At 42.4% G+C, this 27,857-nt stretch overlaps 1 protein-coding gene across 2 annotated transcripts in view; it reads right to left on the reverse strand.

Annotated features, from left to right (window-relative positions):
- The window catches only part of cita (citron rho-interacting serine/threonine kinase a), a 71,539-nt gene extending 45,129 nt beyond the window's left edge, over positions 1-26,410 (reverse strand). For both annotated transcript variants that reach the window (XM_041887929.2, XM_041887928.2), the window contains exons 1-10: positions 26,294-26,410; positions 26,000-26,112; positions 8,655-8,796; positions 6,795-6,970; positions 6,407-6,505; positions 4,521-4,663; positions 4,152-4,245; positions 3,657-3,863; positions 3,117-3,270; positions 1,229-1,412 (exon numbers count right to left, since the gene is read on the reverse strand). In XM_041887929.2, coding sequence (XP_041743863.1) covers positions 1,229-1,412; positions 3,117-3,270; positions 3,657-3,863; positions 4,152-4,245; positions 4,521-4,663; positions 6,407-6,505; positions 6,795-6,970; positions 8,655-8,796; positions 26,000-26,092 — 1,292 coding nt within the window. In that variant the 5' untranslated portion in view covers positions 26,093-26,112; positions 26,294-26,410. The remainder of the gene's footprint in view (positions 1-1,228; positions 1,413-3,116; positions 3,271-3,656; positions 3,864-4,151; positions 4,246-4,520; positions 4,664-6,406; positions 6,506-6,794; positions 6,971-8,654; positions 8,797-25,999; positions 26,113-26,293) is intronic.
- Positions 26,411-27,857: the final 1,447 nt, after the last annotated feature.

Raw genomic sequence — 27,857 nt, forward strand, 5'->3', positions numbered from 1 at the left:
AGCACTGGTCAGCTACAGGAGCTCCCATCTGCTTCCACTATGCTAAACAAATGACCATTTGCCTGGATTGCGCTGTATTCTTCCCTAATTGGGCTTAATGAGCAGTTGAATATACAACAAACCCTCATACACATTTTTCGTAGGTAACACAAGCAGCTTCTGTGTGTTGTTTGAGCTGCTTGCTTGTTACCGTTAAAAGCAGTGCAAAAAATAAAATAAAAAACAGATCACCGTTTGATAGGGAGATAAAGCATTGTGGGAGACAAAATAAAATATGTGAATGTAAAACAGGGGGAGGGAGGGAGAGAGAGAGTGAGCAAGAGAAAAAGAGAGAGAGAGATGGGGTCAAAAAAACATGCTGGTTTCCATAGAAATACATTCTCTCCACCAATCTGCATCCCTCCTTTCTCTGACTAATCTAGCTTAATATTTGTGTGTGCCTTTTCTTCTTTCTGTTCCTTTTCTGCATCATCACTGGCAGATTCTGCAATTAACCTGCCACAGGGAACAGTCAGTGCTAGAAATTAACCAGGGGCAGCATTATTAGGGAATCAGCAAGCCACTGACTAGTTGAGTCAATTACCAACCAAACCGCTGTTAATTTGGCAAAGCCATTATACGCTGCGCGGCAATAACAAAGACAGAGCCCCATAACATGCACACAACTGAGGAGGGTCTCCTCCACCTCACAGCAGCACACGCCATCGACACACTCACCGGAATACCAACCAGCTCTGATAGTCCAATAATATCAGCAATCTACGTTCTCCTACCATTCAGCGATTCAGCTCTGGTCTGACTGATCTCCACAGCAGTCTGAGAGGTAGACAAACTACTAGTCTCATTCTCAATCCCAACCTTTCTCAATCAGAGAGCTTTGTTTTCAATGGTGAAAACAGTCAGTTAGAATCCGGTCTGTGTTTATGACTGGATGAACGCATGAAAGAGGGGCTTGTCTCCAAGGAGACAGGAGAGAGAGAGGTGATCCCCTTATTCCGTCTGACACAGCAATCCCATGATAGAGCCACCAGCCAAGCACTGCCACTGCAGGAGGAGAAAAGCAGCCTATAGAATCAGGCAGCATATAGAAAGATATGGTTGGATAATACCTGGAGAGCGTTGCCGTGGCGTTACTCAAGGCAGATCAGACCTGCCACCACCTGTGACTGACGCCTATCAAGCAGAGAGGAGTTCGGCTGACAGACGCAGGTCAAGCTACAGTACTTACTCAGACTTGGCCAGCACTGTCAACGCCCTGCTGAAGAACCAGCCTAGAAAGGGCAGGTCCTGGCCCTGGAAGCCCGGCCGCGGGGGGTCTCGATGGGCATCCGCTCGCCGGGGCTTCTCCGGAGGCTCCTCGAAATTGGAGGTATCATCTTCGGCGCGGAGCGTCGGCACAAAGGGAGGGAGGGCTGCGGGAGGGGAGAGAGTGAGTGAGTGAGTGAGAGAGCGAGATACGCCGGGAAAGAGGCAACAGATTTAAAAAATGGGGGAAGTGAGGGGATGAGACGTGGCTGTAGCGCAGCAACTCGCGCGCGCGCGCGCTCTCACACACACACACACACACACACACACACACACACACACACACACACACACACACACACACACACACACACAATCAATCTGTCGCTCCCTCCCTCTCTCACACACACTCATGCATTGCTCTCTCCTGCCTCCCTCCCTCGATCCCTCCCTCCCTCCCGTTCATACATACGCTGTAGTGTCTCCCTCTCTCTCACTGCAGCAGCTCGGGCTAATCAGCTGGAGCCACAGCCGCCAAAGCACAGCCCTATAGCCTAGCGCTCTAGCTGCTCTGTTCTGCACACACTCAACCATTGACAAGCCCAGCCCCATACATTTGCACAAGACACACACACTCCTGCATTTAAGACACACACCAATCACACCATCTTACAGTAGTCTTTAACAGCATTTGAAAGCAGAGGCAGTATTTAGATTCACTAACGTTCCTTTGATTAGCATATTTGACAAATAGCCCATTAAGCTGACGGGTGAACAGCCACCCAGGTCACATCTGATCTGATAGACAATTAACAAAACATCCTGATGCTGTGTTTTAATGTCAATGAAACAAAGGAGCTCTATGATCAAGTGCTTGGACACGTGACTCAATTTCTTACTGAATTTAGCAACAATTTTCTTTCTATCAGGGTCCACACATCACAGCTCTTTCATGAAAGGAAAGATATTCCAGTAGATCCTCTTCCAGATATAGAATTGTCCATAGTAATTCTAATTCCAGCCGTTCATCTATTTACCCTGACAACAATCGGAAATTGTGAGCATCAAATGAGGCAATTTGCCATATCTGGTCAATCAAAGGCTCTTGCATTCTTCTCATGACATTCTCATAATGTTTCAATGCTATTGAGTGATTCTGAGCTCTAACACACAAGCGTTTCTCTCATCGATATATTCCCTATATCCAGCTTTTCCCATGCTCTCCTGAGGATCACACACACACACACACAGCTGCTAAACTCTCCTCAACATCCCCCCTCTGGAGTGAGCTGGCCTCCTGCCAGACCGTAGCCAATCTTATTTTCTCACAACTACTGACGCCACTACTACTCTGTGTGTAGTGTACGGTGTACAATATTTGTTTACTTTCGTAGTTCTGGAAGAACGGAAAGCACTTGAGTGCTGTATTTCAAGTGTGTGCATTCCATCAATCAATTGATCAATAAGAAAGGGCTCTTCAAGCTAAGTACTGAAGTAACCTAAATATACTGTATATCCAAAAACTGTCTTAGTGAATCAACCACCAAGGTAAGTGGAAAATTGTCAGCTTTTAGTTTGAGTGAACTATCTGATTAAACCAAATCAAACCCTAGTTTTTCTTCAATGGTGCTTCTCCACCTTGCAGCGCTGGATAGATAAGACACACATTCATAAACAAGGGGAGAGGTGAGAAGGACCATGATCAGCTTGTAAGCAGGGTCGTATTCATCAGGGCACTCAATGGAAAAGTTTGAAAACGTTTCACAACGGAAACCGAAAATAAACGTTTCTTATTGGACAAGTTCATTTGTTTCCCCATTTGGTGCCTAATGAATACGACCCTGGTCAGTTAGGAGGGGGCCAGGGCTCACCTTGTCTCAGGTTGTTCCAGTCCACAGTGGAGAAGAAGGGGTGACAACGGAGCTCCTCAAAGCCTAGCCGCTCCTGTGCTCCACAGAGTAGACTCTGAACCAGGTCTACAAAGTGCTTACTGCCCTTTGGCTCCTGGGGGAACCTCAGAAAACGCTGGGAGGAAACGATAGGGACAGAATGCATTGTCACAACGGTCTTAAACATAGAATTTAAATAACTCTGTGGCAGCTAAAGTTGTCAAGAATCACTAAATGTTTTGAAATGACTACTGTAGTTGCTGTAAAATTGCTACGCCTATGTTCCTTTTAGACTGCCTGAAGAGATAGCGGACAGCCTCGTACATAATTTGTCAGGTAAAAAAACTAAACAGCACTATTACTTATTTCAAAGCGTTTTATATCCATCCATTTTCCAGATTCCAATAAAAATGACAAACTTTTTCAGGATATCAGTTCTTTATGATTCCAAATATTTTTCCAGATTTCCAGACCAGTGCAAGAAGTATCAGACATACTGTTAGATATAATAATGGGACCTACCTGGAAGTTCATGATATTGTGGGTGGTCTTGGTGGCGGTGCCATCGGTGAAGGGAGACTTCATGTAGATCATCTCGTAGGCGATGACTCCCAGTGACCACCAGTCACACTCCAGGCCATAGCTACACTGGGACCCCCCGTTCACAGCCCCCAACACCTCAGGAGACAGGTAGTCCTGTGTCCCAACAGGTGCCCTGGGGGTAAACACCTGCAAAACGGCCATCTCAGTTATACTCACCTCTTTAATAATCTTTACAATAATCAAAGTTATTATGTGGAAGTTTTAACTGCTATTGCATTATGTTATAACCCAAAATTTGAGTAGTAATCAATCCCTTGCACAGGTTTCACATGTTGTTTCCTTGGAGCCTGCAATTTAGTAGTTAAATGTTAGTTTTTTCAGCAACCTCAATGTGAAAAATAAGGAATCCTCTTTAGTATATTCATTACCTTTGGTATTCACAATTGTGTCACTGTCTGTTGTGTGAGCTTTTACCTTTTTATTAGCAGTGAGCTTGGCAGCTGAACCAAAGTCTACCAGCTTGATGTGCCCAGTGCGGTCAATGAGCACATTCTCTGGTTTGACATCTCTGCAACAGGAAACACGTCAGGAGGATGTGAGAGAATGCAGGAGAAAGCCAATGGGAACGGAAGGACAAGGAGGAGCGAGACAAAACTATTTGACCTAAACCCAGGTGAGAGATCTTACAAAGAGCAAGTATGATTTTGCTCGTCTACCTGTAGTGTACTAACTGTATTTGAACCTTGACACTACCAGTCACGCTGTTATTCTGGGATTCACATTAGCGGTACAGAGGTGTGCAGCACATTTGAGTGTATTAGAAGTGTGGAATTTGGAAGTCACCTGTGGACAAAGCCCATCTGATGCACAGCATGGATGGCCTCCACCAGTTCAGCCAGGTAAAACTGGGCCATGGCCTCATCAAACTGCTCCTCATATCTGTTCATCAGGGCCATCAGGTCCCCACCCGGGAGGTAATCCATCGCCTTACAACACACACATGGAAATCAAACACAAAGACACACAGCCATGTGCATAGTACCATGACAATCATGTTATTAGACAGACAGGAACCTGTCTTGCAACAGCCTGGCCAAACAGCTTCATGTATTTTGTGTTTTTTTTTTAAACCAAGCAAAAATACAAAAGTATCACCACGCCACATTGCAGACAACACAGTTTCTATGGTCATTGGTCACATATTAAACCACCAAGAGCTCCAAAATGTGTCTGTACATTTTAAATATTTGTCACATGCTTCATAGACAACAGGCGTAGACTAACAGTGAAATTATTACTTACGGTTCCATTTCCAACAATGCAGAGTTAAAGATAAGATAAAAATTTAATAAAAAATACACAGTGAATAACAAATAAAAATAATGAGTAAAAATAACATGGCTATATATAGGGAGTAGAAAATAACAAAGAAACAGTGTCTAATTAATTCTACCAGTGCTGCCGTTGTTCCATACATTCTAAATATAAACAGGAAGCAATAAAGGCAGCAGCTACCAGTAGGGGTGTTAAAAGTTCAGTGATGAGGAGCATACCGCAGCGCATGAATGGTCGGGGATTCTGAATGAACAGCAGCATTCTAAAGAGGTTACCTAGCAACAGGGTACTGAGAGACACTTTGGAGCAGTCTGACACTTGGGTAGAGATGGATTCTTTGTATTTTCACAGGGCTCAGTATGGAAGTGTAGGCAGAGATCAGAGCTGGGGGTGGGGGCTGACTGAGCTGAAGCAGACATGGAAAATTATTTATTTCTAATTTAAGCCACTCAGTTCGCTTTCCGAGCAGCAATGCATTGCTCACTTGGCATTTGTATTGGATTTTCTACTCCCACTAAATTCCCAGGAAGAATTGGACAGAGCGTTCCAGCCTCAGATAGAGTACAGTGAGGGAAACACACAATATTACTTCATTAGATAAAGTGGGGAAAAAGCATCTAAAAGGCCAACTTTTTGGCAAAAGGGACACATTTGGGATTTAGAAATTGAATTACATGCCACAAAATTGTAAGAGTAGCGTTAAAGGCATTTTTATTCACGTTGTTACTTAATATGCATGGCTTCTATTACTGTGCCATAGTAGGGAGAATTGCCCCCAATAAAGATTGCTTTTTCACAATGGTCAGACCCTTTGGCTCAAAAAAGTCTGCAAAGGAACAAAAATTAAACCAATGAACGGTCCTTGAACAAATTCAATTTTACTAAGGTTTATCAGCCTAATACAGAATATGGTACATGACGTCATCTACTGGACATCTGAAGTATAGCAGTGGAGCAGTATAACACTGTAAGTAGGAATATGTTATAGCAACCCGGGCTCTATTTAGATTGACAGAGCGCAATAACCATGATCAATTAAATTAAGTATGGATATAAATGTGGTCCCAGGCCAGATTGAAGTATAAAACTGGCCGCTTTCAGCCCTAGGGCCATAGATTGCCCACCTGCTGTACTGACCCCTAAACAATCTGAAATCTGATTTGTTCCCAGCCAAATTGCCGTGTTCTTAATAAGACATTTCTGTGAAAGCAAGGGCGATGGAATGTTTTCGAACGAGAGACGAGTGGCCATGGCCATCATTTTCAGCGTTGTATAGGGGCATTCTCGCTAGTAAAATCTATAGATTTTGACAAATTGTGTTAAATGTTGATATTGCATTGTGGTGTCAATAAAGCAACAAATAACCCATAACCTATATATATCAATATTGTTACCAGGTAGACATTGTCCTGGTCCTGGAAGGCGTACAGGAGCTGTGGGATCCAGGGGCTGCAGCTCAGTGCCAGTATCCTCCTCTCCTCCTCATAGAACACCTGAGGGAGGAATGGAACGTCAGTTACAGAGGAATGGAATGCACCTGCCTGTCAAACTACAATTCAGGAAAACACAAACGACAGATATTTTCCAAACATGGTACAGTTTCCACAGATTGACTCCTCAGTCAAAGGTGAATACTTACTTCCATTTAAGTTGAATTTTCACAGTCTCTCTTCGACATCGATGCATGACAAAGTGAAAATGTTATGACTTACATGGAAGTTAGGATTCGCCCCCACAATTAATAGCTATTTTTGGGGCAGAATGAAAAATAGTGTAGCTTACATTTTCTTTGGAGCGCAGGCCTGCCTTCTCCATGACCTTCAAGGCACACACATCTCCCGTGGATCTTTCTCTGACCACCTGTACTTCAGCGAAGCGGCCACGTCCAACAACCCCGCGCTTCTCAAAGTCCCGCAACCCAGGCTGCAACTCATGTAACTCTGACACCACCTCAGAGACTGAGGGTCACACACACATACACAGTTAAACTTTAGTAATTGAGTATTCGAACAGACGTCAAAGCTCGATCTTTAACCAGAGATCAGTTTTCCCCCAAAAATACTGTCAAACTATTTTGTGCAATGTGCTTTGAGGCTGCCCGAACATGCAAGTGTAATTTTGTCTAGAAGACAACGTTAACTTAATTTGACTCTAGTGTTCCATTTGTACATGTGCATTTGCGGGGCACAACAAAAAAGAAACCAAGACAAGCATCGCAAGTTCTTCTCCCTAAATTCCCTTTCCTCTCCTTGTCTCATTCACTGAACTGCATTCTGACCGCTCCCTAGACACATACATACGTGCTGAGTGCGTACACAAGCTCCTGTTAGGCCTACAGAAAGAAATGCCGTTAAAAACGTTATCTAACTGATGGGATACACAAGCTACATTCCTTGCCAAATGATGACAGTTCACAAATTCAAAATGGACTTGTTGATTGAAGTAGGAAGATATGTGTTCCAACAACGAGCTGCAGTTTTGGACTAATTGCGTCCTGTCTATTTTCCGCTTAGGCTACTTTGCAAACTGCTAGTGCCATTTAGAATGGGTTAGCCTATAACCCCCCTAAACATAGACAGGTTCGACACGGAAAATACGCAAAAACATTAGCATGATAAAGACAAAAACTATATTGTCATCAGACTCATTAAGCATAGGCCTACTCACCAAAAATATGTTGTGGCCGTAAATCATCACCATGCAGTGTTCAATGTGGAATTGTTAATCCATTTTGAAAATTCCAAAGAACATGGAGGATGAACTAAATCGAACGCCTGTATATCGAAAAGACCGATCTTTCAACTCGCCAAATTGAGCCCTGTTTGAAATTATCACTCTGAGAATAACTGTTCCAGATGTGAGATGTGCATCACTTCGCACAGTCTAATTGTTTCACTTGGAAAAATATTAGGTTCTATTTTATTCTGTTATATTACATCATGTTTTTTTTACTATAAAATAGGTGTCTTGACTGTGATAAGGGCTCAGGAAATAAGAGTGTCTTGACTGCTAAATTAACAAATCAAGGCTATGCTATTGCACAGCAATAGGCTTATACAAGCAAGCGCCACTGCTGAGGTTTTGAAGATTGTTTTCCACAATATGATATAACCAGTTGATATTACGGTTTCAATAAATTAATCTTAAATGGCACTTTCTTTGTTATTGACTGAATATATATGGGCCATGTTATCTGTAATGGGGCGGCAGGTAGCTTAGTGGTTAAGAGCATTGTGCCAGTAACCGAAAGGTCTCTGGTTCTAATCCCCGAGCCAACTAGGTGAAAAATCTGCCGATGTGCCCTTGAGCAAGGCACTTAACCCTAATTGCTCCTGTAAGTCGCTCTGGATAAGAGCGTCTGCTAAATGACTAAAATGTAAATGTAATGGTTATGATAAATTAGGCATTGTTGCGCACTATTGTCATAGGCCTATAGATAAAAGCGCACATATTATTTTACAGTGCTGGCTTTGTGTTCTAAAAAATATATATATACACACTTGAAAAAAAATCATACAAGTACTCTAACAGTCATAAAAATGTAAATGCCCATCCCTATTAAACATAGGAGTGGAATAAAATGATATCCTTTACTATTAAAACATTTTAGTAGTAAAGGATAGATGCAAATCAAATGCTTACACTTGTTGACAAAGTTGGCCACATTTTCTATCTTCATCAGGTCTGGGGAAGAGCACTCCTGGTAGAGAAGGAGCAGAGCATCCAACAGCTCCTCCCGCGTCACACTCACCCCTCCCTGTAGGCCATGGTTGGTGATCTTTCCCTGGAGTTTTAAAGCAACAGGGGCATACATGAATCATTCTCATCAATTCAACGAGGCCTGCCAACCACCATCTCAGACCTTGCTGAACCTTTATCTGAATTTAACTGTTGTTAATTAGCTAAGTAGCTATATTAGTAGCTAGCTAGTTTATAACCAAATGATTAGGAGTATGTACACTACCGTTCAAAAGTTTGGGGTCACTTAGAAATGTCCTTGTTTTTGAAAGAAAAGCAATTTTTTTATCCATTAAAATAACATCAAATTGATCAGAAATACAGTGTAGACATTGTTAATGTTGTAAATGGCTATTGTAGCTGTAAACGGCTGATTTCTAATGGAATATCTACATAAGCGTACAGACGCCCATTATCAGCAACCATCACTCCTGTGTTCCAATGGCACGTTGCGTTTGCTAATCCAAGTTTATCATTTTAAAAAGGCTAATTGATCATTAGAAAACCCTTTTGCAATGATGTTAGCACAGCTGAAACCTGTTGTGCTGATTAAAGAAGCAATAAAACTGGCCTTCTTGAGACTAGTTGAGTATCTGGAGCATCAGCAATTGTGGGTTTGATTACAGGCTCAAAATGGCCAGAAACAAATAACTTTCTTCTGAAACTTGTCAGTCTATTCTTGTTCTGAGAAATGAAGGCTATTCCATGTGAGAAATTGCCAAGAAACTGAAGATCTCGTACAACGCTGTGTACTACTCCCTTCACAGAACAGCTCTAACCAGAATAGAAAGAGGAGTGGGAGGCCACGGTGCACAACTGAGCATGAGGACAAATACATTAGTGTCTAGTTTGAGAAACAGACACCTCACAGGTCCTCAACTGGCAGCTTCATTAAATAGTACCCACAAAAAAAAAGTCTCAAAGTCAACAGTGAAGAGGCGACTCCGGGATGCTGACCTTCTAGGCAGAGTTGCAAAGAAAAAGCCATATCTCAGACTGGCCAATAAAAAGAAAATATTAAGATGGGCAAAAGAACACAGACACTGGACAGAGGAAGATTGGAGAAAAAAAGTGTTATGGACAGACGAATCGAAGTTTGAGGTGTTCGGATCACAAAGAAGAACATTTGTGAGACGCAAACCAAATGAAAAGATGCTGGAGGAGTGCTTGATGCCATCTGTCAAACATGGTGGAGGCAATGTGATGGTCTGTGGGTGCTTTGGTGGTGGTAAAGTAGGAGATTTGTACAGGGTAAAAGGGATCTTGAAGAGGGAAGGCTATCACTCAAGATATTTAATATCAGTAAGTTATACTAAATATTAACATTTCATATATTCGAGGGTAATAACATTCAATCTGGATAATAACACAAAACAAATTATAAGACTAGAGAAATGTATCAACAAATATTACAACAACACGCAACACCCAAACATGACGGGAGATAAACGAGGAGAATCAATCTCCAAGAGAAAACGCGACTCCTCGACTGATACAGAAGATTTATGCTTTTCACCATTGGGACTGGTAAGTGTGGAAAGCGACTTGTTGAAGTCAATAAATGACAAACTGGGCATACTACAGTTGGTCAGTAATGATGTAAAAGAGTTGAAGGTGAGTCTTGAAATGAGTGACGGAAAAGCTGTGATAATGGAGAGCGATACAAAAAAACTAAAAGGGACAGTCACTAGGATGGAAACGGACGTTAAGGAACTTAAAAAGGAGAACAACTTTCTGAGAGAAGCCTTACTAGACATACAAACTAGATCGATGAGAGAAAATCTAGTACTTACGGGTATCCAGGAAAAAGAGGGAGAGATTACAGAAAGAATAGTGAAGGACTTCTTTCTTACAGCGCTTCAAATTCCACTCGAGGCTGTCGACAAAATCCAACTTGAACGTGTACACCGTTTCAGACAAAGAAGACAGAGATGAGCCTCCAATCGTTGCCAAATTTGCTTTTTTTAAGGATAAAGTAATGGTTAAAAGCCTAGGTAAAAGACTTGCTGGCACGAAAATAGGCATGAATTATCAGTTCCCGAGAGAGATTGCAGAACGGCGCAAAGTTCTGTACCAAATCTTCAAGGAAAATAGACCAAAAGGGAAGCGTGTTGCTCTTGTTGTCGATAAACTGTATATTGACAACCAAATGTTCCGCGACACAAAGACTACTCCATGGCTATTCTGAAAGTTCTAATAGAGGAGTCGAATAATGGAACACCCAATACTAGCCATGGTACGGATTGTAATAATAAAGCACATTTATAGTAGGTATAGTATTCTATAAAAGGGGAAAAGACGGTATTACAAGTAAAGATAACAAGCAAAATAATACATCTTCAAATACAACTAAATTAGAACATAAGTACTCAATCAACATAGTGGAGATTAAAACATAGCAAACAGAAGACATAGAAGGCACAGTATGTGGGTATGTGTGGATGAATTGTGATGGAAGGTGGTGTGCGTTTTTGAATAAGTGTGGCTTTAAGTGATAGAGAAAGGAAATGGTTGCATATCCCAGAACCAACGTGTGTCTGTGAGCAGGGGTTGTGAGAGAGAGAGCTTTCAATGTTGTGCAGATGAGGGATATACATTTTAAAACATAGTATACATCTAATTATTTATTTTTTATTGTCCTATCATGATGGAACGATCCCCAACCCTAAATCCTAGACACCCACCTGAGCAACCCATACACCAAAGAGAAGTCCCCATCTATTTTATGGACCTGCTGTGAGTTGACTATATGCAGCCAAAACAAAAAAATAAATGCGGTCAGAGACCTACTTGAGCAGCGCCGCCCCTCAAGATTCTGAGCCTGCCTGGCAGGGTTGGTCCTACAAAGCCAGAGCCCCCTGATGGGAGAGCATAATATACAAGGAAATTCTCAAAAGCTGCTAATGACAACCTTGACGACCTTGTACCTAGCCGGTGGGGTACCTTTAACCAGGTAGAGGCAGTGCTGGCAACACTGGCTGCAGTAACCCATGGGGAGGGGGTCACACTCGGACAATAAGAGAGGGGGCTCAAGTGCCACAAAATAATCAAAGGTCTGACTGCACGGAGATGCTTGGGGAAAATGGTTACAACGGGGGACCAGAGTGTTTGTGTCTCAGGTGAAGAGGGTGGATCTGATCTCCATCACCTAGGACTTGACATATATTAAATAGATTAATCAAATCTCACATTAATGTCAATTTTTTGCTCAATCTTGCATGCTTTCCCAAACAGCTGTAACTGTATATGCATTCGTATATGCATTCGTAAATCAGGTCCTTTCTTGAGTTGGGCTCTGGGATGTAACAACCGTTGAGCATCTGATTTTATGGTTGATTGTGGAGGAAAGGGGTTGAGTGTGTTAGAGTATGTGCATGTGTGTTTATTCCACATCTGTTGCAAGGGGGGTAAGGATGTTAGGGAGAATATAGGATGAACCACAATAACTGTTTGCAACAAAAAAAAAATCCTATGCATGAACTGCCAACATTATTACGCATATTAATTGATAATGCTGGAAAATAAGATATGCAAGATATTTGAATATATATATATTTTTGAGGTGAGAGCATTGGAAATGCTTTTGGCGGTTGACCTGCTTCTGTTTTGTGGGTGGCACTGTGTGCTGTTTTCGATGGAAGGGTCCTGGCCTCTCGGGAACTTGTATCTCATTAAGGTATATGGTGAAATAAGTATAGCCATTTATAATTGTAATGGCTTAGCAGATGATAACAAAAGAAGAACAATATTTACATGGCTCAAAGAGAAGGAATATAATATCTATTGTTTACAGGAAACTCATTCAACAATTCTAGATGAATGTGCAAATTGTCCAAACAGATACGCAAGGTAGATTATTTTAAATATGTTATTGGACCATAAACAGATATGGCTCATCAACCTTTACGGACCAAATAATGATGATCCACACTTCTTTGACAATATATATAATAAATTATCAACCCTGCAAGCAATTCAAGACTCTATTATTATGGTGGGGGATTATAATACTGTTTTAAATAGCTCAATGGACCATAAAGGAAATCACACTACAAACAATCACCCTCACGCTCTTATGGAAATCATGAATGTCATGGATGCATTAGAACTAGTAGATACAGTGGGGAGAACAAGTATTTGATACACTGCCGATTTTGCAGGTTTTCCTACTTACAAAGCATGTAGAGGTCTGTAATTTTTATCATAGGTACACTTCAACTGTGAGAGACGGAATCTAAAACAAAAATCCAGAAAATCACATTGTATGATTTTTAAGAAATTAATTTGCATTTTATTGCATGACATAAGTATTTGATCACCTACCAACCAGGAAGAATTCCGGCTCTCACAGACCTGTTAGTTTTTCTTTAAGAAGCCCTCCTGTTCTCCACTCATTACCTGTATTAACTGCACCTGTTTGAACTCGTTACCTGTATAAAAGACACCTGTCCACACACTCAAATCAAACAGACTCCAACCTCTCCACAATGGCCAAGACCAGAGAGCTGTGTAAGGACATCAGGGATAAAATTGTAGACCTGCACAAGGCTGGGATGGGCTACAGGACAATAGGCAAGCAGCTTGGTGAGAAGGCAACAACTGTTGGCGCAATTATTAGAAAATGGAAGAAGTTCAAGATGACGGTCAATCACCCTCGGTCTGGGGCTCTTTGCAAGATCTCACCTCGTGGGGCATCAATGATCATGAGGAAGGTGAGGGATCAGCCCAGAACTACACGGCAAGACCTGGTCAATGACCTGAAGAGAGCTGGGACCACAGTCTCAAAGAAAACCATTAGTAACACATTACGCCGTCATGGATTAAAATCCTGCAGCGCACGCAAGGTCCCCCTGCTCAAGCCAGCGCATGTCCAGGCCCGTCTGAAGTTTGCCAATGACCATCTGGACGATCCAGAGGAGGAATGGGAGAAGGTCATGTGGTCTAATGAGACAAAAATATAGTTTTTTTGGTCTAAACTCCACTCGCCATGTTTGGAGGAAGAAGAAGGATGAGTACAACCCCAAGAACACCATCCCAACCGTGAAACATGAAGGTGGAAACATCATTCTTTGGGGATGCTTTTCTGCAAAGGGGACAGGACAACTGCACCGTATTGAGGGGAGGATGGATGGGGCCATGTATCGCGAGATCTTGGCCAACAACCTCCTTCCCTCAGTAAGAGCATTGCAGATGGGTCGTGGCTGGGTCTTCCAGCATGACAACGACCCGAAACACACAGCCAGGGCAACTAAGGAGGGGCTCCGTAAGAAGCATCTCAAGGTCCTGGAGTGGCCTAGCAAGTCTCCAGACCTGAACCCAATAGAACATCTTTGGAGGGAGCTGAAAGTCCGTATTGCCCAGCGACAGCCCCGAAACCTGAAGGATCTGGAGAAGGTCTGTATGGAGGAGTGGGCCAAAATCCCTGCTGCAGTGTGTGCAAACCTGGTCAAGACCTACAGGAAACGTATGATCTCTGTAATTGCAAACAAAGTTTCTGTACCAAATATTAAGTTCTGCTTTTCTGATGTATCAAATACTTATGTCATGCAATAAAATGCAAATTAATTACTTAAAAATCATACAATGTGATTTTCTGGATTTTCGTTTTAGATTCCGTCTCTCACAGTTGAAGTGTACATATGATAAAAATGACAGACCTCTACATGCTTTGTAAGTAGCAAAACCTGTAAAATCGGCAAATACTTGTTCTCCCCACTGTATATGGAGGCTTAAATATCCTGATCTAGTGAGAAATACATGGCGGAGACAATCAAGCTAGTCGTCTTGACTTCTTTCTTATGTCATTCTCGTTGGCACCAAAAGTTTAAAAAGTATTGATAGGGGAAAGAATGCGGTCGGACAATCATAAATAGCATATACATTACTCTTACTGAATTTCCACGTGGGCGAGGATATTGGAAATGTAATCAAAGCCTATTGGATGATAACTTGTTTTTAACTAGGACAGAGGAATTCATAACTGATTTTTTCCAACACAACATAGGTCCAGCAAATCCCCTTATTGTATGGGACACCTTTAAATGTGCTTTTAAAGGCCATGCAATTCAGTACTCATCTCGAAAACAAAAGCAATTTAGGTCAAAAGAGTCCATACTAACAAAGGAAATAGAAGGTCTAACAGAACAGACAGCAATAAAAACTGTAACAGAGGCTCAGAATAAATTAGAGGAAAAGCCAAAAGAAATGGAGAAACTTATTCAAGAAAGATCAAGTGTAATATATTATAAAAATAAAGCAAACTTGATGGAATATGGGGAAAAATGCAGCAAAATCTTTTTTAATCTTCAACATAGGAATGCTACCAAAAATAATTTACTGAAACTGGTTACAAATGACAGAGTCAACCATGATTCACCAAATTATATTTTGAAGGAGGAAACAAAGTACTTTAAGCATATGTTTTCGTTTCAGTCGCCTCCATCTCCTCTAACTGAAGCTAAATTGTAGAGATGTTTTTTCTATTGATAATGTAAAATTAACAGCCATACAGAAAGACTCATGTGAAGGTGAAATTACAGAGGAGGAACTTCTGGATGCAATTAAAGACTAAATCCAGGAATACTCCAGGGTTGGATGGCATACCAGTCGAGGTATACCAAACCTTTTTTGATATACTCAGAGGACCGTTATTATCATGTTTTAACCACTCCTATGTAAATAGTAGATTATCAGACACTCAAGAAGAAGGTCTGATTTCATTATTACTGAAACAGGATACAAGTGGAAAATATAAAGATCCAGTCGTTTAAAAAAATTGGAGGCCCCTTACACTTCACTGTTGTGATGCAAAAATTCTAGCAAAATGTATAGCTCACAGAATTAAAAAGGTATTGTCGGACATTATTCATTCTAATCAGACAGGTTTTTTACATGGAAGATATATTGGAGATAATATAAAACAAGTACTGGAAACAATAGAACACTATGAAAAATCTGGGAAACCAGGCCTGCTATTCATAGCATACTTCGAAAAGGCATTTGATAAAGTATGACTGGGATTTATATATAAATGCCTGGAGCATTTCAATTTTGGAGAATCTCTTATAAAATGGGTTAAAATCATGTATAGTAACCCTAGGTGTAAAATAGTAAATAATGGCTATTTCTCAGAAAGTTTTAAACCGTCAAGAGGAGTGAAACAAGGTTGTCTACTATCGGCATTTCTATTTATTTTGGCCATCAAGATGTTAGCTATTAAAATCAGATCCAACAATAATATCAAAGGGTTAGAAACCCAGGGCTTAAAAACAAAGGTGTCATTGTATCCTGATGATTCATGTTTTCTTTTAAATCCCCAACTTGAATCCCTCCACAGCCTCATAGAAGATCTAGATTCATTTTCTAACCTCTCTGGATTATAACCAAATTATTTTCTCTCTCGCTCTCCTCCAACACTACTCACTCTGCCCCTACACAGATGGTAATGCGCCGTCGCAACCTTCGCTCTCCCTCTCCCGCTACTCTCTCCTCTTCTATCCTATCATCTCTTCCCTCTGCTCAATCCTTCTCCCTCCAAACTCCTGATTCTGCCTCCTCAACCCTCCTCTCCTCCCTTTCTGCATCCTTTGACTCTCCATGTCCCCTATCCTCCCGGCCGGCTCGGTCCTCCCCTCCAGCTCCGTGGCTTGATGACTCATTGCAAGCTCACAGAACAGAGCTCCGGGCAGCTGAGCGGAAATGGAAGAAAACTAGACTCCCTGCGGACCTGGCATCTTTTCACTCCCTCCTCTCTACATTTTCTTCATCTGTTTCTGCTGCTAAGGCCACTTTCTACCACTCTAAATTCCAAGCATCTGCCTCTAACCCTAGGAAGCTCTTTGCCACATTCTCCTCCCTGCTGAATCCTCCTCCTCCCCCCCCCTCCTCCCTCTCTGTGGATGACTTCGTCAACCATTTTGAAAAGAAGGTTGACGACATCCGATCCTCGTTTGTTAAGTCAAATGACACTGCTGGTCCTGCTCACACTGCCCTACCCTATGCTTTGACTTCTTTCTCCCCTCTCTCTCCAGATAAAATCTTGCAACGGCAGGCCGCCCAACAACCTGCCCGCTTGACCCTATCCCCTCCTCTCTTCTCCAGACCATCTCCGGTGACCTTCTCCCTTACCTCACCTCGCTGATCAACTCATCCTTGACCGCTGGCTATGTCCCTTCCGTCTTCAAGAGAGCGAGAGTTGCACCCCTTCTCAAAAAACCAACACTGATGTCAACAACTACAGACCAGTATCCCTTCTTTCTTTTCTCTCCAAAACTATTGAGCGTGCCGTCTTTGGCCAACTCTCTTGCTATCTCTCTCAGAATTACCTTCTTGATCCAAACCAGTCAGGTTTCAAGACTGGTCATTCAACTGAGACTGCTCTTCTCTGTGTCACGGAGGCTCTCCGCACTGCTAAAGCTAACTCTCTCTCCTCTGCTCTTGTCCTTCTAGACCTGTCTGCTGCCTTTGATACTGTGAACCATCAGATCCTCCTCTCCACCCTCTCTGAGCTGGGCATCTCCGGCGCGGCTCACTCTTGGATTGCGTCCTACCTGACCGGTCGCTCCTACCAAGTGGCGTGGCGAGAAGCTGTCTCCGCACCACGTGCTCTCACCACTGGTGTCCCCCAAGGCTCAGTTCTAGGCCCTCTCCTATTCTCGCTATACACCAAGTCACTTGGCTCTGTCATATCCTCACATGGCCTCTCCTATCATTGCTACGCAGACGACACACAACTAATCTTCTCCTTTCCCCCTTCTGATAACCAGGTGGCGAATCGCATCTCTGCATGTCTGGCAGACATATCAGTATGGATGACGGATCACCACCTCAAGCTGAACCTTGGCAAGACGGAGCTGCTCTTCCTCCCGGGGAAGGACTGCCTGTTCCATGATCTCGCCATCACGGTTGACAACTCCGTTGTGTCCTCCTCCCAGAGTGCAAAGAGCCTTGGCGTGACCCTGGACAACACCCTGTCGTTCTCCGCTAACATCAAGGCGGTGACCCGATCCTGTAGGTTCATGCTCTACAACATTCGGAGAGTACGACCCTGCCTTACACAGGAAGCGGCACAGGTCCTAATCCAGGCACTTGTCATCTCCCCGTCTGGATTACTGCAACTCGCTGTTGGCTGGGCTCCCTGCTTGTGCCATTAAACTCCTACAACTCATCCAGAATGCCGCAGCCCGTCTGGTGTTCAACCTTCCCAAGTTCTCTCACGTCACCCCGCTCCTCCGCACACTCCACTGGCTTCCAGTTGAAGCTCGCATCTGCTACAAGACCATGGTGCTTGCCTACGGAGCTGTGAGGGGAACGGCACCTCCGTACCTTCAGGCTCTGATCAGTCCCTACACCCAAACGAGGGCATTGCGTTCATCCACCTCTGGCCTGCTGGCTCCCCTACCTCTGCGGAAGCATAGTTCCCGCTCAGCCCAGTCCAAACTGTTCGCTGCTCTGGCACCCCAATGGTGGAACAAGCTCCATCACGACAGCGGAGTCACTCACCACCTTCCGGAGACACTTGAAACCCCACCTCTTTAAGGAATACCTGGGATAGGATAAAGTAATCATTCTACCCCCCCTTACCCCAACCCACCCCCCCCAAAAAAAATAAATAAAATAAAAACATTTAAATAAAACATTGTAAAGTGGTTATCCCACCGGCTATAAGGTGAATGCACCAATTTGTCGCTCTGGATAAGAGCGTCTGCTAAATGACGTAAATGTAATGATAAATGTACTATATTACGTATTGTATCCCTAAAAAATAAAAAATGTACATTACCATGTAGTTTACCAATAAAATGGTCTGATGGTTATGTGGATATACTAAGAATAAATATCCCAAATGAAATAAATGATCTCACTCCAATAAATTTTAATAGAAAGGTAACAAAAATAGATAAGATCTTGCTACCATGGAAAGGTAAATACCTGTCTATTTGTCGGAAAATCACCCTGAATAACTCTTTAGTATTATCCCAGTTTACCTATTTGCTCATGGTCTTGCCTACGCCTAGCGAACAGTTTTTTAAATTATATGAGAAAAAAGTATTCCATTTTATTTGGAACGGCAAGCCAGACAAAATTAAACGGGCCTATTTTTATAATTAATATGAATTCGGAGGACAGAAATTATTAAATATTAAAGCATTAGACCTATCACTAAAAGCTTCAGTCATACAAACGTTATACTTAAATCCGAACTGGTTCTCCAGCAAATTAGTAAGATTGTCCCCATGTTCAAGAATGGCCTTTTCCCCTTTATTCAGATTACAACCTCACACTTTCAGTTATTTGAAAAGGAAATAATCTCCCAAATATCACTATTTCTAAAACAAGCCATAGAAAGTTGGTTGCAATTTCAATTTAATCCTCCAGAAACGACAGAACAAATAATGGTTAAACTCAAATATACTAATTGATAAAAAACAAAACAAAATTGACTAAATGTTTTAAAAAAGCTATAATCTTCGTAAATGATATCATCGGTAGGACTGGTGGAGTTATGTCGCACATGCAGCTAACATATGGAAATGTCTGCTCTACCCAAAATTACAACCAAATAATTGCAGCATTACCGCAAAAATGGAAGAGGAAAGTGGAAGGGGGAAAATGTAAGGAACTTATTTGTCGGCCTTGCATTAAAGAACATAATTGGTTAAAGAAAACTGTGATAAATAACCAAGTATACCAGTTTCATTTAAGGACCAAAGGATTGACAGCCATCCCATATAGATTGCAAAATAGTTGGGAAGAGATTTTTGATGTACCGATCCCATGGCATAGTGTTTATGAACTGATACACAAAACGACGCCGGATTCAAAACAAAATTCTTGCAACCAATAGAATGTTATTTATATGGGGGATACAATCTTCCCAGCTCTGCAGATTTTGCTGTGAAGAGACAGAATAATTAGATCATTTGTTTTGGTACTGTCCATTTGTAGCTTGTTTTTGGACACAGGTCCAGGAATGGCTAAAGGATTGCAATATTAACCCTGCAGATAGCATTACTGGGTGATCTGAAAAGTCATAGTCAATCGATCAATAATATTATAATACTTAGCAAAATGTTTATTTTCAATTTACAATCTGTAGAAACAATGAGAATAGAAAGGTTCAGAACTTTTGTAAAACATCACAGTACAGTTGAAAAATATATGGCAAATAGAAATCCAATTTGGACGGTGTTAAGAGATAGATGGGTGGTGTTGAATGGAGTTGAAGGATGGGACTAATAACAACAATATAACTAATAATGTAAGCATACTGTGTCCATAATAAGTACAGTGGGGAAAAAAAGTATTTACTCAGCCACCAATTGTGCAAGTTCTCCCACTTAAAAAGATGAGAGGCCTGTAATTTTCATCATAGGTACACGTCAAATATGACAGCCAAATTGAGAAAACAAAATCCAGAAAATCACATTGTAGGATTTTTAATGAATTTATTTGCAAATTATGGTGGAAAATAAGTATTTGGTCACCTACAAACAAGCAAGATTTCTGGCTCTCACAGACCTGTAACTTCTTCTTTAAGAGGCTCCTCTGTCCTCCACTAGTTACCTGTATTAAAGGCACCTGTTTGAACTTGTTAGCAGTATAAAATACACCTGTCCACAACCTCAAACAGTCACACTCCAAACTCCACTATGGCCAAGACCAAAGAGCTGTCAAAGGACACCAGAAACAAAATTGTAGACCTGCACCAGGCTGGGAAGACTGAATCTGCAATAGGTAAGCAGCTTGGTTTGAAGAAATCAACTGTGGGAGCAATTATTAGGAAATGGAAGACATACAAGACCACTGATAATCTCCCTCGATCTGGGGCTCCACGCAAGATCTCACCCCGTGGGGTCAAAATGATCACAAGAACGGTGAGCAAAAATCCCAGAAAAACACGGGGGGACCTAGTGAATGACCTGCAGAGAGCTGGGACCAAAGTAACAAAGCCTACCATCAGTAACACACTACGCCGCCAGGGACTCAAATCCTGCAGTGCAAGACGTGTCCCCCTGCTTAAGCCAGTACATGTCCAGGCCCGTCTGAAGTTTGCTAGTGTGCATTTGGATGATCCAGAAGAGGATTGGGAGAATGTCATATGGTCAGATGAAACCAAAATATAACTTTTTGGTAAAAACTCAACTCGTCATGTTTGGAGGACAAAGAATGCTGAGTTGCATCCAAAGAACACCATACCTACTGTGAAGCATGGGGGTGGAAACATCATGCTTTGGGGCTGTTTTTCTGCAAAGGGACCAGGACGACTGATCCGTGTAAAGGAAAGAATGAATGGGGCCATGTATCGTGAGATTTTGCGTGAAAACCTCCTTCCATCAGCAAGGGCATTGAAGATGAAACGTGGCTGGGTCTTTCAGCATGACAATGATCCCAAACACACCGCCCGGGCAACGAAGGAGTGGCGTCGTAAGAAGCATTTCAAGGTCCTGGAGTGGCCTAGCCAGTCTCCAGCTCTCAACCCCATAGAAAATCTTTGGAGGGAGTTGAAAGTCCGTGTTGCCCAGCGACAGTACCAAAACATCACTGCTCTAGAGGAGATCTGCATGGAGGAATGGGCCAAAATACCAGCAACAGTGTGTGAAAACCTTGTGAAGACTTACAGAAAACGTTTGACCTGTGTCATTGCCAACAAAGGGTATATAATAAAGTATTGAGAAACTTTTGTTATTGACCAAATACTTATTTTCCACCATAATTTGCAAATAAATTCATTAAAAATCCTACAATGTGATTTTCTGGAAAAAAAATTCTCATTTTGTCTGTCATATTTGACGTGTACCTATGATGAAAATTACAGGCCTCTCTCATCTTTTTAAGTGGGAGAACTTGCACAATTGGTGGCTGACTAAATACTTTTTTTCCCCACTGTATATAGGTTATAGGTTGAGAGCTTTTGTGAAAGAGCACAGTTAGAAAGATATGGCATATAGAAGCAAACCGGATGGACATCATGAAAATGATCGGAGAGGTTGAGGGTAGAGGAAGTTCAGGAGTAAAAACAAACAAAATAGAATTATTGTAAAATTGACTGTGTCCATAAAATGTATATAGTATGTATAAGCTGGAAGTAGAGGCCTAAGCATTGTTGTTCACTAGTTTACTCCAATTAGGGAAGGGGTGGTGGGGTTGGAAAGTAATAAAGGGAAATATATTTTTAAAAAGGAAATGTATATGTATGTGTGTATATATATATACACACATACACAGTGGGGAGAACAAGTATTTGATACACTGCCGATTTTGCAGGTTTTCCTACTTACAAAGCATGTAGAGGTCTGTAATTTTTATCATAGGTACACTTCAACTGTGAGAGACGGAATCTAAAACAAAAATCCAGAAAATCACATTGTATGATTTTTAAGTAATTAATTTGCATTTTATTGCATGACATAAGTATTTGATCCATCAGAAAAGCAGAACTTAATATTTGGTACAGAAACCTTTGTTTGCAATTACAGAGATCATACGTTTCCTGTAGGTCTTGACCAGGTTTGCACACACTGCAGCAGGGATTTTGGCCCACTCCTCCATACAGACCTTCTCCAGATCCTTCAGGTTTCGGGGCTGTCGCTGGGCAATACGGACTTTCAGCTCCTTCCAAAGATTTTCTATTGGGTTCAGGTCTGGAGACTGGCTAGGCCACTCCAGGACCTTGAGATGCTTCTTACGGAGCCCCTCCTTAGTTGCCCTGGCTGTGTGTTTCGGGTCGTTGTCATGCTGGAAGACCCAGCCACGACCCATCTTTAATGCTCTTACTGAGGGAAGGAGGTTGTTGGCCAAGATCTCGCGATACATGGCCCCATCCATCCTCCCCTCAATATGGTGCAGTCGTCCTGTCCCCTTTGCAGAAAAGCATCCCCAAAGAATGATGTTTCCACCTCCATGCTTCACGGTTGGGATGGTGTTCTTGGGGTTGTACTCATCCTTCTTCTTCCTCCAAACACGGCGAGTGGAGTTTAGACCAAAAAGCTCTATTTTTTTCTCATCAGACCACATGATCTTCTCCCATTCCTCCTCTGGATCTTCCAGATGGTCATTGGTAAACTTCAGACGGGCCTGGACATGCGCTGGCTTGAGCAGGGGGACCTTGCGTGCGCTGCAGGATTTTAATCCATGACGGCGTAGTGTGTTACTAATGGTTTTCTATGAGACTGTGGTCCCAGCTCTCTTCAGGTCATTGACCAGGTCCTGCCGTGTAGTTCTGGGCTGATCCCTCACCTTCCTCATGATCATTGATGCCCCACGAGGTGAGATCTTGCATGGAGCCCCAGACCGAGGGTGATTGACCGTCATCTTGAACTTCTTCCATTTTCTAATAATTGCGCCAACAGTTGTTGCCTTCTCACCAAGCTGCTTGCCTATTGTCCTGTAGCCCATCCCAGCCTTGTGCAGGTCTACAATTTTATCCCTGATGTCCTTACACAGCTCTCTGGTCTTGGCCATTGTGGAGAGGTTGGAGTCTGTTTGATTGAGTGTGTGGACAGGTGTCTTTTATACAGGTAACGAGTTCAAACAGGTGCAGTTAATACAGGTAATGAGTGGAGAACAGGAGGGCTTCTTAAAGAAAAACTAACAGGTCTGTGAGAGACGGAATTCTTACTGGTTGGTAGGTGATCAAATACTTATGTCATGCAATAAAATGCAAATTAATTACTTAAAAATCATACAATGTGATTTTCTGGATTTTTGTTTTAGATTCCGTCTCTCACAGTTGAAGTGTAACTATGATAAAATTACAGACCTCTACATGCTTTGTAAGTAGGAAAACCTGCAAAATCGGCAGTGTATCAAATACTTGTTCTCCCCACTGTGTGTGTATATATACAGTGGGGAAAAAAAGTATTTAGTCAGCCACCAATTGTGCAAGTTCTCCCATTTAAAAAGATGAGAGAGGCCTGTAATTTTCATCATAGGTACACGTCACCTATGACAGACAAACTGAGAAAAAAATATCCAGAAAATCACATTGTAGGATTTTTAATGAATTTATTTGCAAATTATGGTGGAAAATAAGTATTTGGTCACCTACAAACAAGCAAGATTTCTGGCTCTCACAGACCTGTACCTTCTTCTTTAAGAGGCTCCTCTGTCCTCCACTCGTTACCTGTATTAATGGCACCTGTTTGAACTTGTTATCAGTATAAAAGACACCTGTCCACAACCTCAAACAGTCACACTCCAAACTCCACTATGGCCAAGAACAAAGAGCTGTCAAAGGACACCAGAAACAAAATTGTAGACCTGCACCAGGCTGGGAAGACTGAATCTGCAATAGGTAAGCAGCTTGGTTTGAAGAAACCAACTGTGGGAGCAATTATTAGGACATGGAAGACATACAAGACCACTGATAATCTCCCTCGATCTGGGGCTCCACGCAAGATCTCACCCCGTGGGGTCAAAATGATCACAGAACGGTGACCAAAAATCCCAGAACCACACGGGGGGACCTAGTCAATGACCTGCAGAGAGCTGGGACCAAAGTAACAAAGCCTACCATCAGTAACACACTACGCCGCCAGGGACTCAAATCCTGCAGTGCCAGACGTGTCCCCCTGCTTAAGCCAGTACATGTCCAGGCCCGTCTGAAGTTTGCTAGAGTGCATTTGGATGATCCAGAAGAGGATTGGGAGAATGTCATATGGTCAGATGAAACCAAAATATAACTTTTTGGTAAAAACTCAACTCGTCTTGTTTGGAGGACAAAGAATGTTGAGTTGCATCCAAAGAACACCATATCTACTGTGAAGCATGGGGGTGGAAACATCATGCTTTGGGGCTGTTTTTCTGCAAAGGGACCAGGACGACTGATCCATGTAAAGGAAAGAATGAATGGGGCCATGTATCGTGAGATTTTGAGTGAAAACCTCCTTCCATCAGCAAGGGCATTGAAGATGAAACGTGGCTGGGTCTTTCAGCATGACAATGATCCCAAACACACCGCCCGGGCAACGAAGGAGTGGCTTCGTAAGAAGCATTTCAAGGTCCTGGAGTGGCCTAGCCAGTCTCCAGATCTCAACCCCATAGAAAATCTTTGGAGGGAGTTGAAAGTCCGTGTTGCCCAGCGACAGCCCCAAAACATCACTGCTCTAGAGGAGATCTGCATGGAGGAATGGGCCAAAATACCAGCAACAGTGTGTGAAAACCTTGTGAAGACTTACAGAAAACGTTTTACCTGTGTCATTGCCAACAAAGGGTATATAACAAAGTATTGAGAAACTTTTGTTATTGACCAAATACTTATTTTCCACCATAATTTGCAAATCAATTCATTAAAAAATCCTACAATGTGATTTTCTGGATTTTTTTTCCTCATTTTGTCTGTCATAGTTGACGTGTACCTATGATGAAAATTACAGGCCTCTCTCATCTTTTTAAGTGGGAGAACTTGCACAATTGGTGGCTGACTAAATACTTTTTTTCCCCACTGTATGTATATATATATATATATATATATATATATATATATATATATATATATTGCGAGAAATTTAAAAAAACATGGGGGATTGGAAGTGATGCAGACAATTACATTGATGGAAGTTACAATCTATCTGCAATATTAAAACTGACCTACCCCCTAAAAAAAAGGAACGCTATCACTCCATTTTGCAACGCCATGCCATACCCTGTGGACTGCGCTTGATTGGAGCCAATTTCCTCCTACAACAGGACAATGGCCCAAAGCACAGCTCCAAACTATGCAATAACTATTTAGGGAAGAAGCAGTCAGCTGGTATTCTGTCTATAATGGAGTGGCCAGCACAGTCACCGGATCTCAACCTTATTGAGCTGTTGTGGGAGTAGCTTGACTGTATGGTACATAAGAAGTGCCCATCAAGCCACTCCAACTTGTGGGAGGTGCTTCAGGAAGCATGGGGTGAAATCTCTTCAGATTACCTCAACAAATTGACAACTAGAATGCCAAAGGTCTGCAAGGCTGTAATTCCTGCAAATGGAGGATTATTTGACGAAAGCAAAGTTTGAAGGACACAATTATTATTTATATTAAAATCATTATTTCTAACCTTGTCAATGACTACATTTCCTATTCATTTTGCTATATTTCCTATTCAAACCCATTTCATGTATGTTTTCATGTAAAACAAGGACATTTCTAAGTGACCCCAAACTTTTGAACGGTATTTCTACTGTTGTTTTCATTATTCTCTCTTACTAGCCCATATATAAAGGCAGTACATCAAGTAGCTACACCAGGCAGCAATATTCACCTGCAGCAGGTGGTTGAGGCGGGAGCAGCGACTGGTCATGGGATCGAGAGACGCCAGATCTTTCACGCTCCCTTGATATTTGAATTTAAACATACTGACACCTTGACTCTTTCCTAATCCAACAGAGAGTGACACAACAGGAGCAGTTTTAGAATCACAAAACCAGCTGGTATGTTAGCTATGAGCGTAACAGCCAGAGTCAGCTAGTTAGCTAGCCCTGGATAATTCAACACATTCACTTCCAGCAAACCAACAGAGATAGAATACGAATGAACTTTCCAAAACAGTACGTACCTGTAATAAAAACGTAAGGTAGCCTAACTAGAAGTTAGCTAACGGACAATGTACTTTACAAAAACAAAACATTAGGGATCCTTCTGCGGTCCTGCAGTTGGTTTCACTTCCGGTCCACTTTCGAATTTTGCGCGTTCTCTGTTCGCCTCAATACGTCAACGCATCGTGCTCTCACAGTGCTCGTTCATTGGATCAAGGGTATCTAGTCCCACCCTCCTTACTTGGCTGACGCGCGACCCACGTGACAACACAGGGACGTAGAAAGGCTGGTGTTCGAAAGACGAGTGTTCCCCTCTCTGTCTGTAAAGAAAATCACTCCGTCTGGATTGCTTTATAAGGAATTTGATGTATAGCATAACGTTTTTTTTTTTTGGGGGGGGGGGAGTAGATCAGCTTTAATATTGCAGATAGATTGTAACTTCCATCAATGTAATTGTCTGCATTACATTTACATTTACGTCATTTAGCAGACGCTCTTATCCAGAGCAACTTACAGTTAGTGCATACATTATTCTTTTTCACACTGGCCCCCCGTGGGAATCGAACCCACAACCCTGGCGTTGCAAACGCCATGCTCTACCAACTAGCTACCTCCCTGCCGGCCATTCCCTCCCCTACCCTGGACGACGCTGGGCCAATTGTGCGCCGCCCCATTGTTCTCCCGGTTACGGCCGGCTACAGCAGAGCCTGGATGCATCACTTCCAATCCCCCATATGTTTTTTTTCCTCGCAAATATATATATATATATATATATACACACTGCTCAAAAAAATTAAGGGAACACTCAAATAACACATCCTAGATCTGAATGAATGAAATAATCTTATTAAATACTTTTTTCTTTACATAGTTGAATGTGCTGACAACAAAATCACACAAAAATTATCAATGGAAATCAAATTTATCAACGTATGGAGGTCTGGATTTGGAGTCACCCTCAAAATTAAAATGGAAAACCACACTACAGGCTGATCCAACTTTGATGTAATGTCCTTAAAACAAGTCAAAATGAGGCTCAGTAGTGTGTGTGGCCTCCACGTGCCTGTATGACCTCCCTACAACGCCTGGGCATGCTCCTGATGAGGTGGCGGATGGTCTCCTGAGGGATCTCCTCCCAGACATGGACTAAAGCATCCGCCAACTCCTGGACAGTCTGTGGTGCAACGTGGCGTTGGTGGATGGAGCGAGACATGATGTCCCAGATGTGCTCAATTGGATTCAGGTCTGGTGAATGGGCGGGCCAGTCCATAGCATCAATGCCTTCCTCTTGCAGGAACTGCTGACACACTCCAGCCACATGAGGTCTAGCATTGTCTTGCATTAGGAGGAACCCAGGGCCAACCGCACCAGCATATGGTCTCACAAGGGGTCTGAGGATCTCATCTCGGTACCTAATGGCAGTCAGGCTACCTCTGGCGAGCACTTGGAGGGCTGTGCGGCCCCCCAAAGAAATGCCACCCCACACCATGACTGAGCCTCCGCCAAACCGGTCATGCTGGAGGATGTTGCAGGCAGCAGAACGTTCTCCACGGCGTCTCCAGACTCTGTCACGTCTGTCACATG

This window comes from Coregonus clupeaformis, chromosome 10, assembly GCF_020615455.1.
Source record: "Coregonus clupeaformis isolate EN_2021a chromosome 10, ASM2061545v1, whole genome shotgun sequence".
Classification (NCBI taxonomy): Eukaryota; Metazoa; Chordata; class Actinopteri; order Salmoniformes; family Salmonidae; genus Coregonus; species Coregonus clupeaformis.